The sequence below is a fragment of the Natrix helvetica genome (assembly GCF_964273705.1).
Source record: "Natrix helvetica genome assembly, chromosome: 13".
In the NCBI taxonomy this organism is placed as follows: domain Eukaryota; kingdom Metazoa; phylum Chordata; class Lepidosauria; order Squamata; family Natricidae; genus Natrix; species Natrix helvetica.
In genome coordinates, this window is record NC_138557.1 from 13110618 (window position 1) to 13134451 (window position 23834).

Here is a 23834-nt window from a genome sequence, read left to right on the forward strand (position 1 = left end):
AATAACTAGAAAAAATTAATTAGATAAAACAATAATTAGAAAGGTACTCAAATGTGCAGAAATGGACAAAATGACCATGGAGTTAAAAGAAAGAGAAGAATCGGATTATTATAAAATATGGAGTAGAATTTATAAGTGTCTAGAAAATGGAAGCCAAAACAGGAAATGGAATTACTATCAAACTTAAAGTACTGACTGTAATGTCAATATGACAGTGATATGAACAATTAATATTATTCCAATTGTTAGTACAACTGTTGTTACACTATTACAGATGTTAAAACCCATAGGAAGGCAATTTAGAATAGAGAACTACAAAAGCTAAAATTGTATGTTGATACAGAAGTCTGTAAAATTATATACATTGTTATGTTTGTCTTGTTTTTTCTGTAATTGTTGGTTTTTTTTTCTGTTTTTAAAGGTTAAAATGTTTAATAAAAACTATTTAAAAAGAACATCATGCCATAACTTCAAAGTTACCAAGTTTGGTTTCCTATCTTTACTACAGGTTGGAAATTAAATCCAGTTGTTGGTGCAGTCTATAGTCCAGAATTCTATGCAGGTAAGCACATGTGCTGTGATGGCAGGTAACAGGATTATCCAAATGGTGTGATTGGTTGCTGTTGGCCTGCTTCCTTGATGGATGTAATAGAAGCCTTACTTTTGAATGTAATTCAATTATACAATATGTATTAAGAGAGAAAAATACAATTTCCTACGCTCTGCTAACTTTTCATTCTCTTTCGTTCAAATCGTTGACTTAATAGCAACATGCCAAATGATGTGTTATTAGAGAGAAAAGTTTGCCATCCCAAAAGGCATTGGTATAACCTTCTTGTTTTCTACTACCCAAAGTCTGCTACTGCTTTACACAAAGCCTCAGATCTCTATTACGGTAGATCTGTTGAGTCCTTCAAAGGCTTTTGTATCAATTATTTGCCAAAGTCGGAACCAGAATCAGAAACTTTTCAACCTAACCCCTGATAGAAAACAACGTCTCTGAAGAAGACATCACCTTAAAACAGGATTATATTGTCCTGGTTGTTGTAGGAGATGACCAGGTTGAGACTGAGGAAGGGGTCAAATGCATCATAAGCCATGAATCCCGGCGCAATCGCAAGAGAACTGAGCCCAGCCCAACTTGAATGCCTCTCTTATCTCCCGCTCTTTTCCCTGAATGGCCAGTTGGTCAGATTCTTGCAGAGAGTTTAAAATTGCAATAAATCTTTATGCTCATTTGAAGTGCCTGAATCTCCAGATTTAACCCAGTGCTTGACAGTTGGCAATTTAAGGTCTCTATCCAGGGGTGGGCTGCTGGGGATTCATAGGGGTTTGGGAGAACCTCTAGCTAAGATTCTGTGCAGTTTGGAGAACCCCCAAACCCCACTCCTGGCTGGCTCAACCAACCCCACCCTTCCCAGGAGTCTCCACGCAGCCTGTTTTGGATGCAGGTAAGTGAAGGGTGCGCATGGAGGCTTGGGGAGGGCGAAAAGTGGGCCTACTGGATGTTTGAAAAGGCTGGAAATGGGCCCATTTCTGGCCTCCAGAGGGCCTCTGGAGCCTGGGGAGGCAATTTTCACTCTCCCAGAGGCTCGAGGAAAGCCTCCAGAGCCCGGGGAGGGCAAAAACATACCCCCTGCCATGGTGCAGGAGGCTGACTAGGCCACACCCATCATGTCCATGCCCCACCAGCAACCAGGCAGAGGACCCCTTGCTAACATTTTTGAAGCCCACCTCTGCGTGAATCCCTGTGCACTGGCAAGAGAACTGAGTCCAGCCCATCTTGAATGCCTTTCTTATCTCCCGCTCATTTCCCTGAATGGCCAGTTGGTCAGATTCTTGCAGAGAGTTTAAATTTGCAATAAATATTTATACTCATTTGAATTGCCTGAATCTCCAGATTTACCCTGGTGCTTGACAGTTGCCAATTTAAGGTCTCTATCCCCCCCCCTCTTTTCCTAAATGTATTGCTCTTTGCATAGGACTTTACTCTAATACAGGGGTTACACAGCATTAACAGTATGGGTGTGTTTTACTATTTGGCTTTTTATCAACAGGTTCTTCAGAATACATATGGGCAACATATGGGCGAGCAAAATATGGGCGAGTCCCTTTGGGGAGAGGGGGCGGTCTATAAATTTAATAAATTAAACATGCATTTTCTATTGAAAAGTGTTATGTGCTTTCTGGATATGCATGATAGCATGGGTTCCCCGTTAGAGGGCTTGGCAACGTGCTTTCGAACAGATGTGGGGTTAGGCTGTTGGTATCTTCTTAAATAGATTTATTTCTAGGTGTTCTGGCCTAGGCTTCCTGAGAAAGCATAAATCACAAACTTAGTCCCCAAGCCTCTTCTTTTATTTAGACGGCTGTGAATGATGGTCATTCACGGCCCGTAATGATTCACAAACATTCTGTGAAGACTCCGGCAGATGTCTGCTGGGGTTGACACAGTCTTTCAGGGTAATGTTGATAAGCACCCGCCTTTATCTCTCTTGAAAAGCTGCCAGAGGCCTAATTGCCAATTAGTTTTGCAAGGACAAACGGACCACAGAATCAAACAGGACTTTTCAGACCTTGAACCGACTAGATGAACAAATTGCTTCCTGCAAAGGCTCACGTCCGTTTGCTCCTCGTTTATGTCTTATGGGAGGGGCCAATCACCTCCAAGCCTTACTCCTGAGTCACCCTTTTTGTTTTAACTGTTCTTGCCTTCTCACATCTCTGCACATGCGCACATGGGAACAGGCTCTCACTGTTCTTCTGCCTCGCTGGTGTCAGGCTCCAGAGGGAGCACGTAACTACTAGATGGCCCTGGCCCCCTCTCTGCCTCCGACACATAGCCCTTGTCTGAGTCTTCCCCAGACTCCAAGACTGGCCCATGTTCCTCCCGAACCTCCTCACTGTCCGACTTTGCTGCCAGCTCCATAGGCCGCCAGTGGACCACAACACTAGGATTGCCAAGCTACTGAACTGGATGAGCTAGGAAAAGATACACCCTTGTATCTGCTCCAAAGGACCTTTTCGAATCTAGATCTGAAACTGAATCCTAGTTTTATATGCAGGGAAGCCAAGTGTGTCAACAGCATGAACATTCATTCTTGCGCATGCAACCTAGATATCTGTAGGAAGCAACCTTTAGTCTCTGCAATTTCCTATCCCAATCTTAACCACAGCCAATGAAGTGTAGCATACAGAGGTTGTTAAACAACTGAAATGAAATCCCCACTTTAGGCATTGTCTGAAATATTTTTCACTGATGAGGCCAAGCAGCTGGGCAATGTTATCTCAGGCAGTAAATAGGATGAAAACTAGATAAATGAGTTTTCGATAGTGACTTCCTGCCCCTAGCAATGCCCTCTGATGCTAATGCATTCTGAAGTCTGGGCTTGCTTTATCCCAATTGTTCCAGAAACACTTAGGAATATCATAATTAGAAGGCCAAAATATCTACCAGTGCCAGAATTTTTTTTTCTCAGGGAGGAATTAAGAAGCTACTCAAGTATTTAATTAATTTTTTCAACACTTTTCTTTATTAGTTATTCAATATTTTTGTTGAATACATTCATTCAACACTTATTAAAATGGAAATGGAAAAAGTTGATAACATATTGCATTTCACCTCTCTCCATCCATCCATCTGGGTAGAATGGAAAGGAGTGGAGTGGAATGGAGTGGAGTGGAGTGGAATGGAATGGAGTAGAATGAGCTGGTAGGGATCTTGGAGGTCATCTAGTCCAAACTCCTACTCAAGCAGGAGATCCTATACACCATTTCAGATAAATGTTGAATCTCTTGTTAAATACCTCCAATGATTTTTAACAAGAGATTGGAGCACCTACAACTTCCAAAGGCAAGCTCTTCTGCTGATAAATTGTTCTCACTGTTAGGAAATTTCTCCTTAGATCTAGGTTGCTTCTCTCCTTCATTAGTTTCCATCCATTGTTTCTTATTTTGCTTTCTGGTGCTTTGGAGAATAGGTTGTCCCCCTCTTTTCTCTGACAGCCCATCAAATATTGGAACACCCCTAGTGACATGACAGCCTACCTTTCACTAAACTAGATATACCCAATTCCTGCAACTGTTCTTCATATGTTTTAGCCTCCAGTCCCCAAATCAACTATTTCCATGAATTTCGATGGCTGATGTTGAATTAAAAGAGTTGAACTAAAATTTAACTTCTTCAAATTCAGTCAATTTTCATACTTGGAGGGATGGGAATTATTTTTAGTTCCTGTTTTTCCATGTAACTTATTTAGAGAAATGGAGTCACTTCCAATATCTCTACTCCTGACTTTCTAACTGGGAATCATCCTATGCTGAAGGATCCTCTTTGCCTGCCATTTACGGCTTTTAAGCAGCACTATTAGGACTATTAGGGATGCAGTGGTTCAGTGACTAAGAATCTGAGCTTGTCGATCAGAAAGTTTGACAGTTCGCCGGTTTGAATCCCTAGCGCCGCGTAATGGAATGAACTCCCATTACCTGTCCCAGCTTCTGCCAGCCTAGCATTTCGAAAGCACATAAGAAATGCGAGTAGAAAAATAGGAACCACCTTTGGTGGGAAAGAAACAGTATTCCATGTGCCTTTGGTGTTTAGTCATGCTGGCCACATGACCACGGAGACATCTTCGGACAGCGCTGGCTCTTCGGCTTTGAAATGGAGATGAGCACTGCCCTCTAGAGTCGGGAACGACTAGTACATACACTATATTGCCAAAAGTAGTCGCTCCCCCATCCAAATAATCAGAATCAGGTGTTCCAATCCCTTCCATGGCCACAGGTGTATAAAATCAAGTCCCTAGGCATGCAGACTGTTTTTACAAACATTGGTGAAAGAAGGGGTCGCTCTCAGGAGCTCAGTGAATCCCAGCGTGGAACTGTGATAGGATGCCACCTGTGCAACAAATCCAGTCGTGAAATTTCCCCGCTCCTAAATATTCCACAGTCAACTGTCAGCTGTATTATAAGAACGTGGAAGTGTTTGGGAACGACAGCAACTCAGCCACGAAGTGGTGGGCCACGTAAACTCGTCCAACATCCGTGTGTGACCTCACAAATGCTCTTCTGGAAGAATGGTCAAAAATCCCCATAAACACACTCCTGAACCTTGTGGACAGCCTTCCCAGAAGAGCTGAAGCTGTTATAGCTGCCAAGGGTGGACCGACGTCATATTGAACCCTATGGATTAGGAATGTCACTGACAGTCAGTTCATCTTTTATTATACCTTTATTAGGACTGTAAAAATTATCTGTAGTGCCATACATCACCAACTGTGTCCACAGCAAATCACAATGGTGCCAAAATGACAACACCAGTCTTGGTGATCTTGGAGTCCTAGTGGACAGCCACTTAAATATGAGCCAGCAGTGTGCTGCAGCTGTCACAAAAAGCCAACGTAGTCCTAGGCTGCATTAACAGGAGAATAGACCTCTTTATAATGCTTTGGGAAGACCACACTTGGAATATTGCACCTGGTTTTGGTTGCCACATTATTAAAATGATATAGTAGAAACTCTGGAAAGAGTACAGAGAAGAACAATAAAGGTAATTATAGGGCTGGAGGCTAAAAATATGACGAACAGTGGCAGGAGTCGGATATGTCTAGCTTAATGAAAGAAGGACCAGAAGAACCAGGGGTGACACGATAGCAGTGTTCCCATATCTAAGGGACTGCCAGAAAGAAAAGGGGGTTAAGCTATTCTCCAAAGCACCAGAAGACAGCACAAGGAGCAATGGATGGAAACTAATCAAGGAGAGAATCAACCTGGAATTAAGGAGAAACTTCCTGAACAGTGGGAATATTCAACCAGTGGAACGGCTTGCCTTCAGAAGTTGTGAATCTTCCAACACTGGAAGTTTTCAAGAAGAGGGTTTGAACTAGAAGACCTCCAAGATACCTTCCAATTCTGTTATTCTATGATTTGTGTCCCAATATCTGATGCATCTACATAAGTCACTGCATTTGCATGCCAATATCATTTCACACGTTCTGTCATCTTCTCCATGCCCTGGTCATAAATGTCTCTTTCTTCCATTTTGGATGAAAGGAGACGTCGAACAATTTCTCATTTTACCCCTGGCTTTGTTTATGGGAAGGCAACCATTGCTGTAATCTGCTTTAATATAGAAGCAAGTCAGCCAGAACCTTCCTTAATTGATTAATCAGAGACACTGGTTGCTTGATAACAAATTACTTGCCATTAATGACAAATATCATAATACGTTCATGGCATAATCATGGATTTTCCCCCCCTCCAGCTTATGTAGAATTAACCATCCAAATTCTAATTGCCTTCAAAGAGTAGGCTAGAGGGACTTCACATATTTGTACATTGCAATCAATACTTTCCATCTCTCTGGATGTTACTTTTCTTAATTTACTGGACTTTCCTTTAGCATTTATTTTGTCTCTTAATTATAAAATGGCATGTTATTGATTTTTGGCATGCAGCCTTATGGAGTTCCCTTAGAGCTACTTTATCGCCAGCCCTGCGGTGAAGGATTTGGCCTTCCTAATGAGAATCTTTATCACCATTAGACTGGTATTAATATGGGGCATGAATTATCATATCTTACTCTTAGAAGATGGAGTTAGCTGGTGAACCTGTTCTAATGTCTAGTATTTACCTATTGCAGATACCTGTTTGGTGCTGAGTCCCCTCTTAGCTTTGGATCTAGTCATTCATGCTTCAAAGCACTGTCAATTTTTGAGGATTTCAAAGCTTGTGGCAAATATATCTGAGATCGTTTGAAGAATATTATGTTCTGTGCCACGTTCCTCCCCCTCAGTGCATCCCTGTTGTGCAAATAGGTTTATAATCCAGTTTTCCCACTCAAGTCTAACTGTATCATTCCTGCCAATATTCAGAGGCAGGACATTAGGCACCTTCCAGATGTTGACATAATCCAGGGTCATATAAACTTTTGTCTAGTGAAAAGGACTAAAGGAGATGTCAGGGTTCCAAGTAAGACCTCCAACAAAAGAAGACTCCGAGAAGAATTTGAGATTCCTCAGAGTTCCATTTTATTAGAGACGTCATACTGGCACATCTGGGAAAAGCCGGACCTGAAAGCTCCCAGGTTTTGTCCACCCAAATGAAAGTCCAAGTCCCTGCCCAGCACCGACATGTCCATCACATGGGCCAATCAGGCACTCTCCCAACTGGAGATGCCTCCCATTTATGCCCTTTGTCATAAAAATATCCTGATAAAAAAACAAAGGGAAACCACAAGCAATAAATCTTACTTTAAGATCAGAGGTTTATTGTTTCACGAGCAATTTTGAACATGAGTAGCCAAGATAGCAATGCAATTGCATGACCAAACTCTCACAATTAATTCCATTGCAATGGGTTCCTTATGGCAAATAGCAAGTCCTACAAGAATTGCTATCTGACAAAAGTCAGACACAATTCAGCATATTTGAAATATATCTGGTACATTTTGCAGCTATGTTAGTTTAAACTTTGGTTCAGTCAGGCCTGCAACGCCATTCCTAGGCCTTACTACCTGCAATTTTCCAATGGGTATTTTTTCTCCCCTCACACCTTCCAGGTGCAGGGCAAGATGTCCTTGACATTCTGAGAAAGGAATGATATTATGACTATATATCTTCCACACGCCATATAATCCCCCCTCCCATTTCCCCACAGCATTGAATGTGGCAGGCCAGAAGGCCCAATGCAAAAGAATGGCTTCCAGGCCTGACAGGAGACATGATTGCGATGTTTCAATATTTGAGGACCTCCTACAAAGATGAGGAGGCCATATTTTTCAAGCCACCAGAAGGCAATACAAGATGCAATGGATGGAAACTAACAAAAGAGAGAAGCAACTTGGAACTAAGGAGGAATTTCCTGACCATGAGAACAATCAATCAGTGGAAGAGCTTGCCTTCAGAAATTGTCTAGGGTTGGGCTAGAAGACCTCCAAGTCCCTTCCAACTCTGTTATTCAATGAGTTCCATGAGGCTGAGGACTTCTTACACTCTATTTTTTTTAATGGGTGCAACCAAAACCAAGAAAATAGGCCAGGCCAAGATATAACCCACAACCGATTTAAATCAAATTAAATATAGTACATTGTGTCATTTCCCATAATTTAATCATTCTTGTCCCTCAAGTTTATTTTGAAGATGTTTAGTATTTGTATCTCAGGGTTTAGGTGGTGATATATAGTCTTGGAAGGGTAAGGGCGCAGTGGCTAAGATGCTGAGCTTGTGATCAGAAAGGATGGCAGTTCGGCGGTTCAAATCTCCATCACCACATAACAAAGTGAGCTCCCATGACTTGTCCCAGCTTCTGCCAACCTGGCAGTTCAAAAGCATGTAAAAATGCAAGTAGAAAAATAGAAACCATCTTTGGTGGGAAGGTAACAGCGTTCCGTGCACCTTCAGCATTTAGTCATGCCGGCCACAAGACCATGGAGACATCTTCGGACAGTGCTGGCTCTTCAGCTTTTAAATGGAGATGAGCACTGCCCCCTAGAGTCAGAAACAACTAGCACATATGTGTGAGGGGAACCTTTACCGCTACCTAATTTACATGGCCATGGGCAGGGGGTTGGACTAGAAGATCTCCAAAGCCCCTTCCAGCCCTAGGATTCTATTATTCCCACTGATGCTGGCACACAAGATCACACTCTCAGGGTTCCAAATAGGATCCTCAATCCAATAAGGGTCCGAGACTTGAGGTTCCTCAAGGTTCCAATTTATTAGAAGAGCCATGTTGGAGCATCTGGGAAAACCCAAATCTGAAAGCTTCCAGGTTTTCCCCATCCAGTTGAAAGTTCAAGACCCTGCCCAGCACCCACATGTCCATCACATGGTCCAATCAGTCACTGCCACAAAGGAAGATTCCTTCCATTCACAATCCACATCCATCCAGATGCAGGGACAAGACGACTTGACTTTCTAAGAAGGAATGTTATTTTGGCTACATATAATAATAAAATAATAATAAAATATTCAGTAGTGGCTTAGCCACTGAGAACCAATCCAGGCACCTACCATCACTAATGATGAGAAGAAAACAACAAAATTCCACGTTGGATATGTCGGTGTCCAGGTCAACAAGGACCATGTCAGATGCTATGGCTCCTGGACATCTGTCGAAAAAGGGGCTACAGGACTCAGTTGTTACTGCCAGAGAACCAAATTGTACAACTGCAAAGTAATTGGAACCAAAGTGCAAAACTTGGGCTAAAAATAACGAAATGCCGAGACCTGGCCATCTACACGGCTATGGATGAAGCATGTAACAGTGCTACCCATTGTCATCGGGGCACTTGGCACCATGTCCAAGAATTTTATAAGATACATCAACAAATTGCAGCTTCCTGCAATAACACCAGCGGAACTGCAAAAAACTGCGCTACTCGGAACATCGTAAATTTTAAGAAGGTACTTGGTTGATAGGCAGCAAACTGTATCAACCATTAGCACCAGTCAATGGTATTTGTGATAGCATTTTTGAATGTTCAGTTGGCTGAGTTTCATGTTTAATGAATGAAGTATAAAATAAAAATAATAATAATAAAATAATAGTAATAATACCTGGTTGATACGTAGGATGCTGGCAGCAACCCGTATCAACCATTAGAACCAGTCAATGAAATTTGTGACACATCTTCAAATGTTCACTTGACTGAGGTTTATGCTTAAAATAATAATAATAATAATAATAATAATAATAATAATAATAATAATAATAATAATATAATGCTTTTAAATTAAAATGCATATATGGTGCGGATTGATTACAAGAAAGCATTTGACTTATTACACAGCTGGATTAACACCTGTCTGGAAAACTTCGGAATCAGCAAAAATATCTGTACATTTCTGAAAGCAAATATGCAAAAATGGAAAACAGTTCTAACAGCAAATGAGGAGAACATTGGTGAAGTCAACATCAGATGAGGAATCTTCCAGGGGGAATCACTTTCACCACTACTATTTAATATTGCATTAATTTCACTGACAATAATTCTACGAAACACAAAATTGGGATACCAAATCTCAAACCAACATGGCAAGATAAACCATCTACTATACATGGATGACTTAAAAATATATATGAAAAGCCCCACTGAGCTTAAATCAATACTCAACACAGTTCAAGTGTTCAGCAGTGACATCAAAATGAACTTTGGACTTGAAAAATGTGCTATATTATCCATACAGCAAGAAAAAATGGAAAAAAAATAGAAGGAATAGAACTGGGAAATGGAAGCATAGTGAAAGCATTAGCAAAGAATGATCGTTACAAACACCTAGGCATATTGGAAGCAGATAACATCTTGAATGGAAAGATCAAAGAGTCAACGCAATAGGAATACATCAGGAGGGTCCGCAAAAATATTAAAATCAAAGCTGAATGCTGGAAACATAATTAAAGCCATTAATACATGGGCAGTTCCAGTGATAAGCTACTCAGCTGGAATCATCAACTGGACTTTGGTTGAACTGGAAAACTTGGACTGGAAAATGCACAAACTTTTGAATATGTATCACGCTTTACATCCGCGAAGTGACATCGACAGGCTGTACCTGCCACAAAAAATAGGGGGCAGGGGGCTATTGCAAATCCATCAAACTGTAGAAGAAGAAAAACAAAGTTTGAATGATTATGTGAACCAACGTACAGAAAAATTGCTGCAGCCTGTGAAAATGGAGAACCGCATAAAAACAACAGAAACAAAGGCAGAATATAAGGAAAAAACAGCTGGATGACAAATTAAGTAGATGAAAAACCAAAGCTTTGCATGGGCAGCACTTGGAAAACATTGAAGGAAAATGTGATGACCACCTGACATGGACATGGCTTAAGATGGGAACCATCAAGAAAGAAACAGAAGGTTTAATACTGGCTGCTCAAGATCAAGCACTACAAACTAATGTCATGAAAGCGAAAGATACAAAAATCCACTGACAACCCAAACTGCTGACTTTGAAATAACAAAGTCAAAACTGCTTCACACTTAATATGTGAATGCAGCAAAATTGCACAGTGATTACAAAGCTAGACACGACCGAGTTGCTAAACTAATCCACTGGTCATTATGTAAAAAATACAACTTACCTGTATCCAAAAAGTCATGGAAGCACAAAGTGGAAAAAGTTACCGAAAATGAGAAGGTGAAGATCTTGTGGGACTTTCGAATACAAATGGATCGTCATTTGGAACACAACACGCCAGATATCACGGTTGTAGAGGGCCAAAACGTACAATTTATTGACATCGCGGTACCAGGAGATGCCAGAGTCGAAGAAAAAGAACTGGAAAAATTCACGAAATACCATGGCCATCAAAACTACCCGATTATGGATGAAACTTGTAACAGTGATACCCATTGTCATCGGGGCATTTGGTGCCATGTCCAAGAATTTTATAAGATATATCAACAAATTGCAGCTTCCTGTAATAACACCAGCAGAACTGCAAAAAACTGCGCTTCTCGGAACATAGTATATTTTAAGAAGGTCCTTGGTTGATACCTAGGACGCTGGCAGCAACTCATATCAACCATTAGCACCAATCAATGTTATTTGTAATGCATTTTTAAATGTTCAGTTGCCTGCGTTTCATGTTTAATGGATAACGTATATAATAATAATTCATTATTGGCAGCGCGCAACATATGTACAATGAGATTGGTTGAGCTCCCATGCTCCATACAATCCCCCCTCTCAGTTTCCCACAGTAGAATATGTTTGAATATGTGGTAAGACATTTTAGCAGTTTCCTGAAATTAAGGCCCCAATTCTGAAATATGGAATCCGTTTCTTTGAGTGATTATTAAAATCCCATCACAAGGGAGATTGTCCCTTATAATAAGACTGTTGTACGGTAACTAGATGGATTTATTTATGAGTCAAAATTAATGCCTGTAAGTAAGGCTGCAAATTAAGCTAATGAGAGAACGTGGTGGATGTATATTGCAAACTCACTCAGGTAATTCGAACATAACTCATTAGAAAATAAATTGCTGAGTTCTAATCTGGCTAAATGGGAATTATAAATGAAAGTCAGTTTGCTGTTTGGTAACATCCAGACATTATTGTTCCAAAGTCTTATTAGTATAATTCATACAATTATTAATTCATACCTAGGGAAAGAAACTCCAAGCAGTCAGTTGTTAAACTTTCCCTCATCTTTGGGTAATAAAGTGATTATTAACTAAGAAGGTGTGATTAACCCATTTATATCAGACTAATACAGACATATCTATCCTGAATTATCACCATACAGATACCATTCAGGTTAAAAAGAGACTTGGGGGACCAGAGACCACACTCAAAACACGTAGAAAAGAACAAGGCATTTTTACTTTTTAAAAAAAAAAATCATATTTCTCATGGGAGTCTCTTATCCAGCATAGAAAAATGATTCTAAACATTAAAAATAAAATAAATTGTTTTATATTCAATATATAAAAATTAAATTTATATTTTTGATATTATTATCATGAGAATGAGGATAGGATGGGATAGGATAGGATAGGATAGGATAGGATACGATACAATACAATACAATACAATACAATACAATACAATCTTTCTTGATTTAGTCATCTGACCATATCAAAAACTATTATATTATTAATATTTAAAAATATTCCCAATTTCCTCATCTTATGCACAACTGGAGTAAAAAGGATAGTTTTAAGAAAAGGGGCAAAGAGAGAAAGAAAAGAGAAGGAATATATATATATATATATATATATATATATATATATATATATATATATATATGTGTGTGTGTGTGTGTGTGTGTGTGTGTGTGTGTGTGTGTGTGTCTGTGTGTCTGTGTCTGTGTGTGTGTCTGTGTGTGTCTGTGTGTGTGTGTGTATGTATGTATGTATGTATGTATGTATGTATGTATGTGTGTTACAACCCCTGGTATGACTAAATATGGGAGGAAGGTCACTACTCCCTCTTTCTGTCCTTCGGCTTATCACAGAAGACCATGCAGGCAGAAAACCATATTTTTATTTTTAATGTTGCCTTTTTATATTTGTGTTATATTTGTACTGATAAATAAATAAAAGGATCTATACTAGTCTCCCTTTATTTATTTATCAGTACAAATATAACATTTATATATATATATATATATATATATATATATATATATATATATATATATATATATATATATATATATATATATATATATATATATATATATATATATATATATATATATATATATATATATATATATATATATATATATATATATATATATAAGGTATGCTGGTCTTTGACCACAATAAGCCACTTTCACTCTTTACATTTTTAAATTTGCTTCATGGCTGACTTGATCCCAAGAGGTTCCAACATCAAGGACTGATGATAAGCAGCAGAACACGAAATAACCGTGTTAATAAAAGGGAAGGAAACACCGACAAGTGTGTTTTGGACTTTCAACATTATCCTTTTAGCTTTCTCTTTCTCTCTCTCTCTCTCTCTTTTGTGTTTCATGGAAAATTCAAATTACTTTGTGCTTGGGTTGAGAGACTCTTTTTTCAGCGGCTAAATGATGAAAGATGTAGCCACTTTGGAAATAAAGATGATGTATCTGCAGAGAAGCTGTTGATTTAAAATATCTTTAATCTTGATAAATAAGTTTTAAGGAGAGAGAGCGAGAGAGAGAGAGAGAGAGAGAGAGAGAGAGAGAGGAGAAGGTTATACAAAGCTTTCAGCGTGGCACTGATGAATGGCAAATTCACCCATTTCTCAATTGGCGGTGAAGGCACACACCACAAGGCATAACCACATTGTACATCATCCCTGCCAACTCATTTCTTTGATTAAATATTCCATCAGCACAGGCTATAAGGCGGTAAACCTTAACACGATTCATAAGACGCACGTCCTGAATATACATAACTCACTTCCTTGGGTGGTGAGTCAGCCGGTATATGGGGAAGAAAATTAGAATGGAGTTAAATTACTCCATAGGACAAGATCAATAGAGAGAGGTGTGGGGCAGGGAAAGGTCCCTTAATGCAATGCAATGGTGAGATATACTTATGACTTGACAACTTGAAGCAGACAATTAAAGTAAAAAATGGAACCATGTAATGTAATTCAACTCCAAAGCTGGAACATAATCATAAATGGTCAAGATACTTGGCATACCTTGTTATAGCTGCGATTCCACCCTCCCCCATCCAAAATGCATACAGTTCTTTAGTCAAAACAGATTTTACTATCCCATTTTCGCCCCCTCTCTATTAAGGAGAAGGAGGATGGCAACTTGAGTAAAATAATAAACAATCAGCACAGGAGAGCTGTCCAAGTGGCCATGTTTGATAGTGTATACATACATACATACATACATGCATGCATGCGCGCGCGCGCGTGCACACACACACACACACACACACACACACACACACACATATATATATATATATATATATATATATATATATAAACATACACACACACACACATATATAAACACATACATACATACATACATACATACATACATACATACATTTTTGTGTATATTTTTGCTGATAAAGAAATGAAGGGAGACTAGTATAGATCTATTTCAAGCTCTCTCATCAGCTAGCCATACCCTTGTTGGGATTCGAACTTGGGCTGCTTACATATTAGACAGTCGTATTAACCTCTAAGCCACAAGTTCTCCTCCCTTTATTGGCTGAGCCAGATTAAGTATTTTTCCAAGCACCTGGTCTACCCAAATATGGGAGGGAGCATACTGCTTCCCTTTCGCATTTCAGCCCTGTGCCAGGAACTTTCCAGGCAGTTGCTTACATGACAAACCATTTTGTGTTACATTTTTTGTGGATAAAGAAATGAGGGGAGACTAGTATAGATCTATTTCAAGCTATTTAGCTCTCATCAGCTAGCCATACCCTTACTGGGATTCGAACTTGGGCTGTTTTTACATATTAGGCAGTTGTATTAACCTCTAAGCCACAAGATCTCCTCCCTTATCAGCTGAGCCAGGGGAGGATTAAGTGTTTTTCCAAATACACACACACACACACACACACACACACACACCACTTAGATTTATATACCGCTTCACAGTGCTTTCCAGCGCTCTCTAAGCAGCTTACAGAGTCAGCCTATTGCCCCCAACAATCTAGGTCATCATTTTACTGACCTTGGAAGGGTAGAAGGCGGAGTCAACCGTGAACCGGTGACAATCGAACTGCCAGCAGTTGGCAGTCAGCAGAATTAGCCTGCAATACTGCATTTTTCTATCCGGTGTGCTGCACTTTTTATCAAGACACTCTGATCTTCATAAAATGGAGTAAGATCTTACAGGCTCGCTACAGATGTGTCATTTGGTAACTCTCGTCTTAGATGGAGGAGCAGCAATATTATGATGCTGTTTCCAGCGTTTGTAAAGGCAATTAGGCTATGCTTGGCAATTCGTATTATTCTTATTTTTATTTTTTGTTCAGTTGCAACATTTGCCCTTCCAAGCTGCTGAGATTCTTGGCAGCATGGCCTCCTTTATCACTTTTTTCCCTTCTGCCCCTGAGAGATGCTCTTGACTCAGTACAGTAATTGCACAGTTGTTGGTAATATGATTAATATATGTAGTGCGCTGTTGTACATGCATTACCCTGGCACAGTTTCCCATATTCCCTCAATAGTGTGGTGTTCTCTATTCCCTTAGCAGATTAATACTTTCACACAAATTACTCAAGGGTTCCATGGGGACGGGTTTAGCGGAAGGACCCTGGGAGTTGAAATGGAGCAGGAAAAGCAACTCTTGATCTTTAAGAAGTGATCGGCTTTGTTGTTTTGAACTGTTTGGTTGGCCTATAACCGAAGCATCAACGTGAAAAGCTGCTAAGTTATTCTTGGGACAAACCAAAGAAGAACAATATTTGGTGTATGTCATCTGCCTTTGAGTTCGCTTCTCCCATAGGTCCTACGGGATTGTGAAGATCTGAATAAATAGGCTCTATTTCCAAAGTAGAACAGATGCAATAAGAGCACTTAATGATTCACAGATAAAAATGGATGGACGGACGGACGGATGGATGGATAGAGAGATGGTATTCTACTGGTTCAGACCAGATAGCCCAAACCGGTGGAAGAAATCCTAGGCGGCTACGCCCGGCTCTATGGCAACCCATTTAGGCCCTTTTTCTGCCAAAAGCGTATGCGCGCTCACTTTTGTGAACTGGTAGGGAAGGTACCTTTATATCACTCCTAGATGGAATGATAACGGGTGGATGAATAGATAGATGACATAGCTAAGGCTGTAGATGTTGATATAGATGTACAGATAACAGAATAATAACAGAGTTGGAACCTAGGAAGTCTTCTAGTCCAACCCTCTGCTCAAGCAGGAGACCCTATTCCATTCCAGATAAGTGACTGTCCAGTCTCTTCTTAAAAGTTTCCAGGGATGGAGCTAATATTTGAAACCCAGCACTCTGTCAGTGCCTCACCAGTCATAAACCTCACCGCACGTCACTGATTTGTTGATATATCTTATAAAATTCTTGGACATATAACTTCTGAAGGCAAGCCATTCCACTGGTTAATCATTCTCACTGTCAGGAAGTTTCTCCTTAGTTCTAGGTTGCTTCTCTCCTTGATTAGTTTCCTTCCGTGGCTTCTTCTCCTGCTTTCTGAGGTCTTCTAATCCAACCCTCTGATTAAGGCAGAAGACTTGATATCATCCCAGACAAATGGTGGTCCAAAGTTTTGAAATCTTCCAGTCAGCCAGAGTTCTAGGAGCCAAACTGTGCCATTGATTAACAATTTTCATTGTTGGGAAATTTCTCCTTAAATCTAAGTTGGTTCTCTCTTTAATGAGCTTTTACCCGTTGTTTTTTGTCACACCTTCTGGTGCTTTGGAGAACAAGTCAACCCAATCCATATTTAAAGGAGATCAAATATCTCCTTTAAAAAGAAGAAGAATATTTTTAAAATGTAACAATTTCTTTTCCATTCAATTGAAGAAGCAGCCCAAGGGGAGAACATGCCAGAGAAAATATTGGCCAAGCGCTAATACATAGTTCCAGAATATATTGTTTTCTTTGCAAAATATACATAAACGGTATGATAAATTGGGTTCGATTAACCCTGCGCTAGATATAAATGTACAAACAATTAACTAATTTTAATCTCTCTCCCTCTTTTTCTTTGGGAAAAAAAAACATCTGTTGGCATTTTTGTTTGAATAATCCTTGTTTAGTTTCCATAATAGTGTACATTTTAATGAAAAACTCATTAGAATGTAACAGAGGGCATAATTAATTCTGGGTGATTCTTTCTATGTAAATAGCTAGCACAGATGCCAAATTCCATTTTCTGCTGGCTTTATTAATTTTTCACACACCAATATTTCAGCCATAATGGGTTGTAACAGCTCCTCAGAAGTTTTAGAAACACATTAACTGCCATCGGAGCTGTTCATCTAGCTTGGATTTACACCATTTGTATGATAATATTTTTAACACTACATTTTTTAAAAAACAATGGCAACAGCTTTATTTTTTGTAATGTTTGGAAGCAAACCTCTATGTATAATTAACATAACTAATATTAAACAATATTGGGTTAATTTCTCTGTATTTAGAAAGCAACTTCATCTATTTTGCAACCCGTTTGCTCAAAAACATTTAGATGATTTAAAAAAAAACTGAGAAGAAAAATGAAAAATAGCCACATTTGGAAAGAAATAATGTTGTATTATAACAGCCCTTGCAGTTAAAACTGGGAGCTGAGATTGTCTAGCCTTCTCTTCAACTTTAGTGAAATATTTCAGCGGAATATTTTCTGATGTAGACAAGGCTCATTTCTCAGGCTTTCCCTGGCATTAACAGTATCAACTGGAACACTTCCAATCCTTCAATAGTAAGATTTTTATCTCTTTATTCCTGTCTGTTCCAAACTTGCTGTTCATTCTCTGGTGAATACAATAATGAATGTAGATTTTATTATCTCCCCTTTCTGAAAACGGCAATTTCTCAATTTCTGGAAATAGTAGGTTATAGAGGGAGAGACTCAAAATCCGGAAATATTTTCTCTTATTTCTTTTCTTATCACAAAATGCTTAGTTTAGCCCAGTAACAGGTTGTCCATACAGCCCAGATGTGTATTAATATTTCTGATGTGTCCATGACGCCTAAAGATGGTTTCCTTCCTAACGCCAGGAAAATAAGAATGCATAAATAAGAGCTAGATATAATCAGAAAAGGATTGGCCTGTGCAGAAGCAGATGGGCTCACTTTGGAACTTAAAAATAAAGGGGAATCGGAATATTTTGAGGTATGGAATAGATTTTATGACTGGTATAAGTTAAGATGACAAGACTGGAACAAATGTACATATGGCGATCGAACAGAAGGACAGACAATGTATTAAGTAGAATAACTGTTAATGGTTGAAACTAGCTGTACATAATGGGAATATATGATCACCCCGACTCCACGGCATTGCATTGTTTTAAATGTAAAAACAATAAAAATATATTTAAAAAAAAATAAAAAAAGAATGCAATTACCGAGCAAGGCTGCACAACTCCAAACTCTACTGTGTGTTTGCTTCAGGGTGGCAAGCTGGGATGGGTTGATCTTCCTTAATGTAAAATGAAAGTATTTATACTGGGTGAGAGACAGGCTATCAATAGATCAGACTTCTTCGATCTGAGAAGTTTCGGGTATTTATGGGGCTAAAAATCTCAGGTCTCTTATCTTTTGGTCACTCTAGGTCATGGGGTCAGCAACCTTAAACACTCAAAGAGCCACAAAGGTTGTAACCGGAAGCCCCCTGTTCAATTCTGGAGCCAACCAGAAGTCCGGTTCCACCACCATAGAGTCTCCTCCTAGCACAGTGTCCTTTTTCCTCTGCCGACCAGAAGACCATAGAGTCACCTGCTAGCACGGCGTCCTTTTTCCTCTATCTGTCCTAACTGGAAGCCTTATCAATTGTGGAGCTGGCCAGCGACAGGGAGACGCAGCAGAGGGATGAAAGAGCCCACATGCGGCTCCAGAGCTATGGGTTGCTGACCCCTACTCTAGGTGAAAATAATTGCGTGGTGGGGAAAGTGTTAGTATGGGAACTTCTGCTGCAGGTGATTGGGAGGTAGATTTGCCCATGAAGAAGAGCAAATATAACCTACTGACTATGTCAAAAAAGCTATGTTGGTTTTGCATAACTCTGTAATATATTTTTTCATGTTTGTGCTCCCAATCTCAGAACACTCTCTGTCTTTCTCTGTCTCTGTCTCTCTCTTTCTCTTTCATAGGCAGGGTGCTCCTGTGCCAGGCAAATCAAGAAGGATCTCCCATGTACAGTGCCCCCAGTTCACTAGTATACACGTCCACAAGTAAGCCAATACTCCAGCTACCTTTTAACTGATTGATTTATTGATTGCCTTGGAAATGTCCTCAGAAAGACCCAGTTCTTGGACTACGTTGAACATGAGGTCTAAGAAACCTGCAATTTCAAAGTGGAGAGTGGATTGTGGTTTTTGCCTACTAAGGAGGATACAGAACCTCTTATCTCCATTTAGACGGGTGTGTGTGTGCACTTTGCGTTGGAGATGGGGTAGTCTCAGGGGTGAGATCCTACCAGTTTAACAACTAGTTCGCTAATTGAGCACAGTTTAGAGAAGACTTACCTTCCGGATTGCTGCTTGGGAAGGAAAAGAGCTGATGCATGCCAATCAACTATGCCATGTGACTAAGCGGAGAAGATAAAGGTAGGTAAAGTGCAGGGGCTGGCAAGCAGGCCCATTTGCTAGTGGGAGCAAACCGGTTTGTCCCAGCTGATCTTCGGAGCTACTGGTTTGCCTGAACTGGTCTAAATTGGTAGAATCCCACCTCTAGATAGTCTCCCTGGCTTGCTGCAAGGTGTGGAAAAAAGTGGTAAGCACTCAAGACTGTCAGGTTCAAGGAACCAAAAACAACATGATGAATTGTTCAGAGTAGTTTCTTCATTGCTTTTGGTCCATAGACAGGAATCTTGCCAGACTAAAGCACACTTTGCATAACTATGAGATAAATCCTGTTAAGATTTTAGAGAGGATCCCTTTGGGGCCTCTTTCTAGAGAACGAAGACTCACGGCTGATTTGTCTGGTATTATTGACTTGAGAATGAGTTTCTCCATCCCGCAACCCAGCACCAGATTCCACCATATAAACCTCCCCACCCAGGGTTCAGAAAAGGAGAGGTGAGAAAGAGAACTGGCTGGATGCCTCTAAAAGGCAAACATGAACATTCTTAAGGCCTCTCTAGGATGCCTCTCAAACGAATGGTTCAACATCACATTGAAACAAAACTTTTCAGTCTACGAAGAGGACCGCATAATTTTTATTAATTCTATTTAATGTCTCTTTAATTTACATGGCAAAAGGGACGCAGTGGCTAAGATGTTGATCTTGTCGATCAGAAAGGTCGGCAGTTTGGTGGTTTGAATCCCTAACGCCCCGTAACGGAGTGAGGTCCCGTTCCTTGTCCCAGCTTCTGCCAACCTAGCAGTTCGAAAGCATGTAAAAAATGCCAGTAGAAAAATAGGAACCACCTTTGGTGGGAAGGTAACAGCATTCCGTGTGCCTTTGGTGTTGAGTCATGCCGGCCACATGACCACAGAGACGTCTTCGGACAGCGCTGGCTCTTCGGCTTTGAAATGGAGATGGGCATTCCTGACTCGCACATATGTGCGAGGGGAACCTTTACCTAATTTGCATGGCAATTAAATCAAAGATGGATTTTATCTTAACCCAAACAGACCTCTTTGTAAGGGTGGAGGTTTGTTCTCTGAGTGTGTTGATTTCTGAATGTTTCATTGCCAGGCTAGGTAGCATCTTCAGCAGATGTTACCCAGCCTGTTAATGAAATCTTTGGAAACCAACCCACAAGCTCAGAGAATAAACCTCCACTCTCATCGTATACCCAAGCTACAGATGTTCACTACTATCAGGGTCCTCTTTGTATCGGATCAGATCTGGGATGGGTGGTGGGTGGGGAGCTGGATTTGGAATTCCGGGTGTGCCATTGTAAAGTACAGTAAAAAGGGGGGGGGGGAAATGTTGATTGAAAAAAAAATAGGAAAGTTGTGCATTTAAGGTCAGGGAAGACCATTTTGACAGACTGGGGTAGGATTATAGGAACGCTGATAAAAGTGAAACAGTTATGGTACCATATAGGATAGCGATGGCGAACTTTTTAGAGACCAAACTGAAACCCCAAACCCACTTATTTATTGCAAAGTGTCAACACGGCAATTAAACCTGAATAATGAGATTTTACTACCTAAAATAATGATAAACAATGCAAACTTCATTTTTTCCCTGCTTTTGAAATATTACATTTAGCAACAATAAAAAAGAAAAACTTTTGTAATATCATTTCTCATTCCCTCCCTCATGCTTTCTCTCTTTCCCTCCCTCCTTCTCTTTCCCCCTCTTTCTCTCTTTCCCTCCCTCTCTTTCTCTCTCTCTCTCTCTCTGCCTCTCTGTTTCTCTTTCCCTCCCTCCCTCTCTTTCTCTCCCCCTTCCCCTCTCTTTCCCTTCTTTCCTCTCTCTCTGTCTCTGTTTCGTGTGTGCCTCTCTCTTTCCCACTCTCTCTCTTTCACTCTCTCCTTTTCTTTCTTTCACTCTCTACCTCTTTCCCTCCCTCCCTCTCTCTTTCTCTGTCTCCCTCATTTTCTCCCTCTCTCTTTCCCCTCTTTCTCTCCCCCTCTTTCCCTCCCTCTCTTTCTCTTTCTCTCTCTCTCTGCCTCTCTGTTTCTCTTTCCCTCCCTCTCTCTCTGTTTCTCTCTCTTTCCCTCCCTCCCTCTCTTTCTCTCCCCGCCCTCCCTCTTTCCTTTCTTTCCTCTCTCTCTGTCTCTCTCTCTCTGCCTCTCTCTTTCCCACCCTCTCTCTTTCACTCTCTCCTTCTCTCTCTTTCACTCTCTACCTCTTTCCCTCTCTGTTTCTTTCTCTCTCTTTCCCTCCTTCTCTCTTTCCCTCTCTCCCTTGTTTTCTCTCTCTCTCTTTCCTCTCTTTCTCCCCCCTTCTTTCCCTCCCTCGATGGAGCTGGGCTGGGGTGCTGGCTTGCGTGCCCACAAAAAGGGTTCTAAGTGTCACCTCTGGCATGCGTGCAATAGGTTCACCACCACTGATATAGGAAGTGTTGTGAATAAGATACATCACTACAACGAAGAGACGTTATGTCTTATGCTACTTATGTGAATAATTCTCTAAGGGGTTTACAGAGTCAGCCTCTTGCCCCCAACAATCTGGGTCCTCATTTGACCCACCTTGGAAGGATGGAAGTCTGAGTCAACCTTGAGCCAGTCAGAATCGAACTGTTTGCAGTTGGCAGATTTAGCCTGCAATACTGCATTCTAACAGGAAGGAAGGAAGGAAGGAAGGAAGGAAGGAAGGAAGGAAGGAAGGAAGGAAGGAAGGACAATAGCACTTAGATATATACTGCTTCAATGTTTTTTCAGTCCTCTCTAAACAGTTTACAGAATCAGCCTATTGCCCCCAACAATCTGGGTCCTCATTTTACCCACCTCGGAAGGATGGAAAGCTGAGTCAATCTTCCTGGCTGTGGGCAGTTAACCTGCAATGCACCAACCCACCTTCCTTCCTTCCTTCCTTCCTTCCTTCCTTCCTTCCTTCCTTCCTTCTCTTTCTTTCTTTCTTTCTTTCTTTTTCTTCCTTCCTTTCTTCCTTCCCTCCCTCCCTCCCTTCCTTCCCAAGCAATAGGACTTAAGACTTATATACCACTTTACAGTGCTACAACCCTCTCTAAGTGGTTTACAGTGTCATCCTATTGTCCCCAACAATCTGAGTCCTCATTTTACCAACCTTGAATGGATGGAAGGCTGAATCAACCTTGAGCTGATCAGGATCGAACTCCAGGCTGTGAACAGAGTCAGCCTGCAATATTGCATTCTAACCACTGTGCCACCCCACAGCTCTGCTGTGTTTCCATCAGTCTTAGATGGTGAATCGAACTAATTACCCACACATGATACAACAGTCTAAGACAATTGAGAGATAGTGAGGTGCAGATGTCTTTGAACAAGAGACAGGGGAAGACATTCTCACCAGGCAAGGAAGTAGCTAGCTTGAAGACTCAACCATCATTGCATAACATTGTCGTGCAATGTGTGGGAGATCTTTGAACAAATGAGACTGAGACGTGGGAACCTAAGAGGATACATATTCAGAGACAGAAGCTCCTCTGGGTACCACTTCATACAGCGTGTCTCCTATGATCAGAAGGATGCTGCCCTTGAATTCTATGGCCACAACCTCTACTTTGTACAATGCCTTGGAGCACTCAACAGAGCATCGTCGCCAAAGCATTATGGGGAATGTGAAATGGTGACTCATTTTCTTTTGATGAAAGTAATTATTTCCAACCGTGTTATGGACAGCTTATGAATCTGCCCTAGGCTCCCTCAACTGATCTGCCATTGATAGCCCTTCTCGATCTCAAAATCTACGGACAGGACCCAATAAAGGGGGAAAAAAAGAATTAGAGAAAGAAGAAATAAAGACAAGGGTGGTAAGAGAGCTTCTAGATCTGCTCTAGTCCTTTCACATCATTGTGAAAACTTCCATCAGTTTCTGTAATTAAACTAATGGTCTAAATGAATTTCCAGATCACTAGCTATTCATTTTGATATGTCATTACACTGAGTTCAATTAATAGGAAGTCAGTTTACAGCCCATTGTGTCCTTCAAATGTTATTCTGTTTCATCGGTTTTAATTAGCAATATTCATTTGGTCACCATCCCCCCTCCTTCCCACCCATTTGGGCCACGCTCACTCATTGGATGGGCCCACTCTCGGACTTTGAGGTTCTTGGTTGTT

At 40.5% G+C, this 23834-nt stretch overlaps 1 protein-coding gene across 3 annotated transcripts in view; it reads left to right on the top strand.

The window, feature by feature from the left end:
- Positions 1-23834, top strand: part of RBFOX1 (RNA binding fox-1 homolog 1) — a 2041748-nt gene that overhangs the window by 1880040 nt on the left and 137874 nt on the right. For all 3 annotated transcript variants that reach the window (XM_081966089.1, XM_081966090.1, XM_081966091.1), the window contains 2 exons: positions 509-562; positions 19267-19347. In XM_081966089.1, coding sequence (XP_081822215.1) covers positions 509-562; positions 19267-19347 — 135 coding nt within the window. The remainder of the gene's footprint in view (positions 1-508; positions 563-19266; positions 19348-23834) is intronic.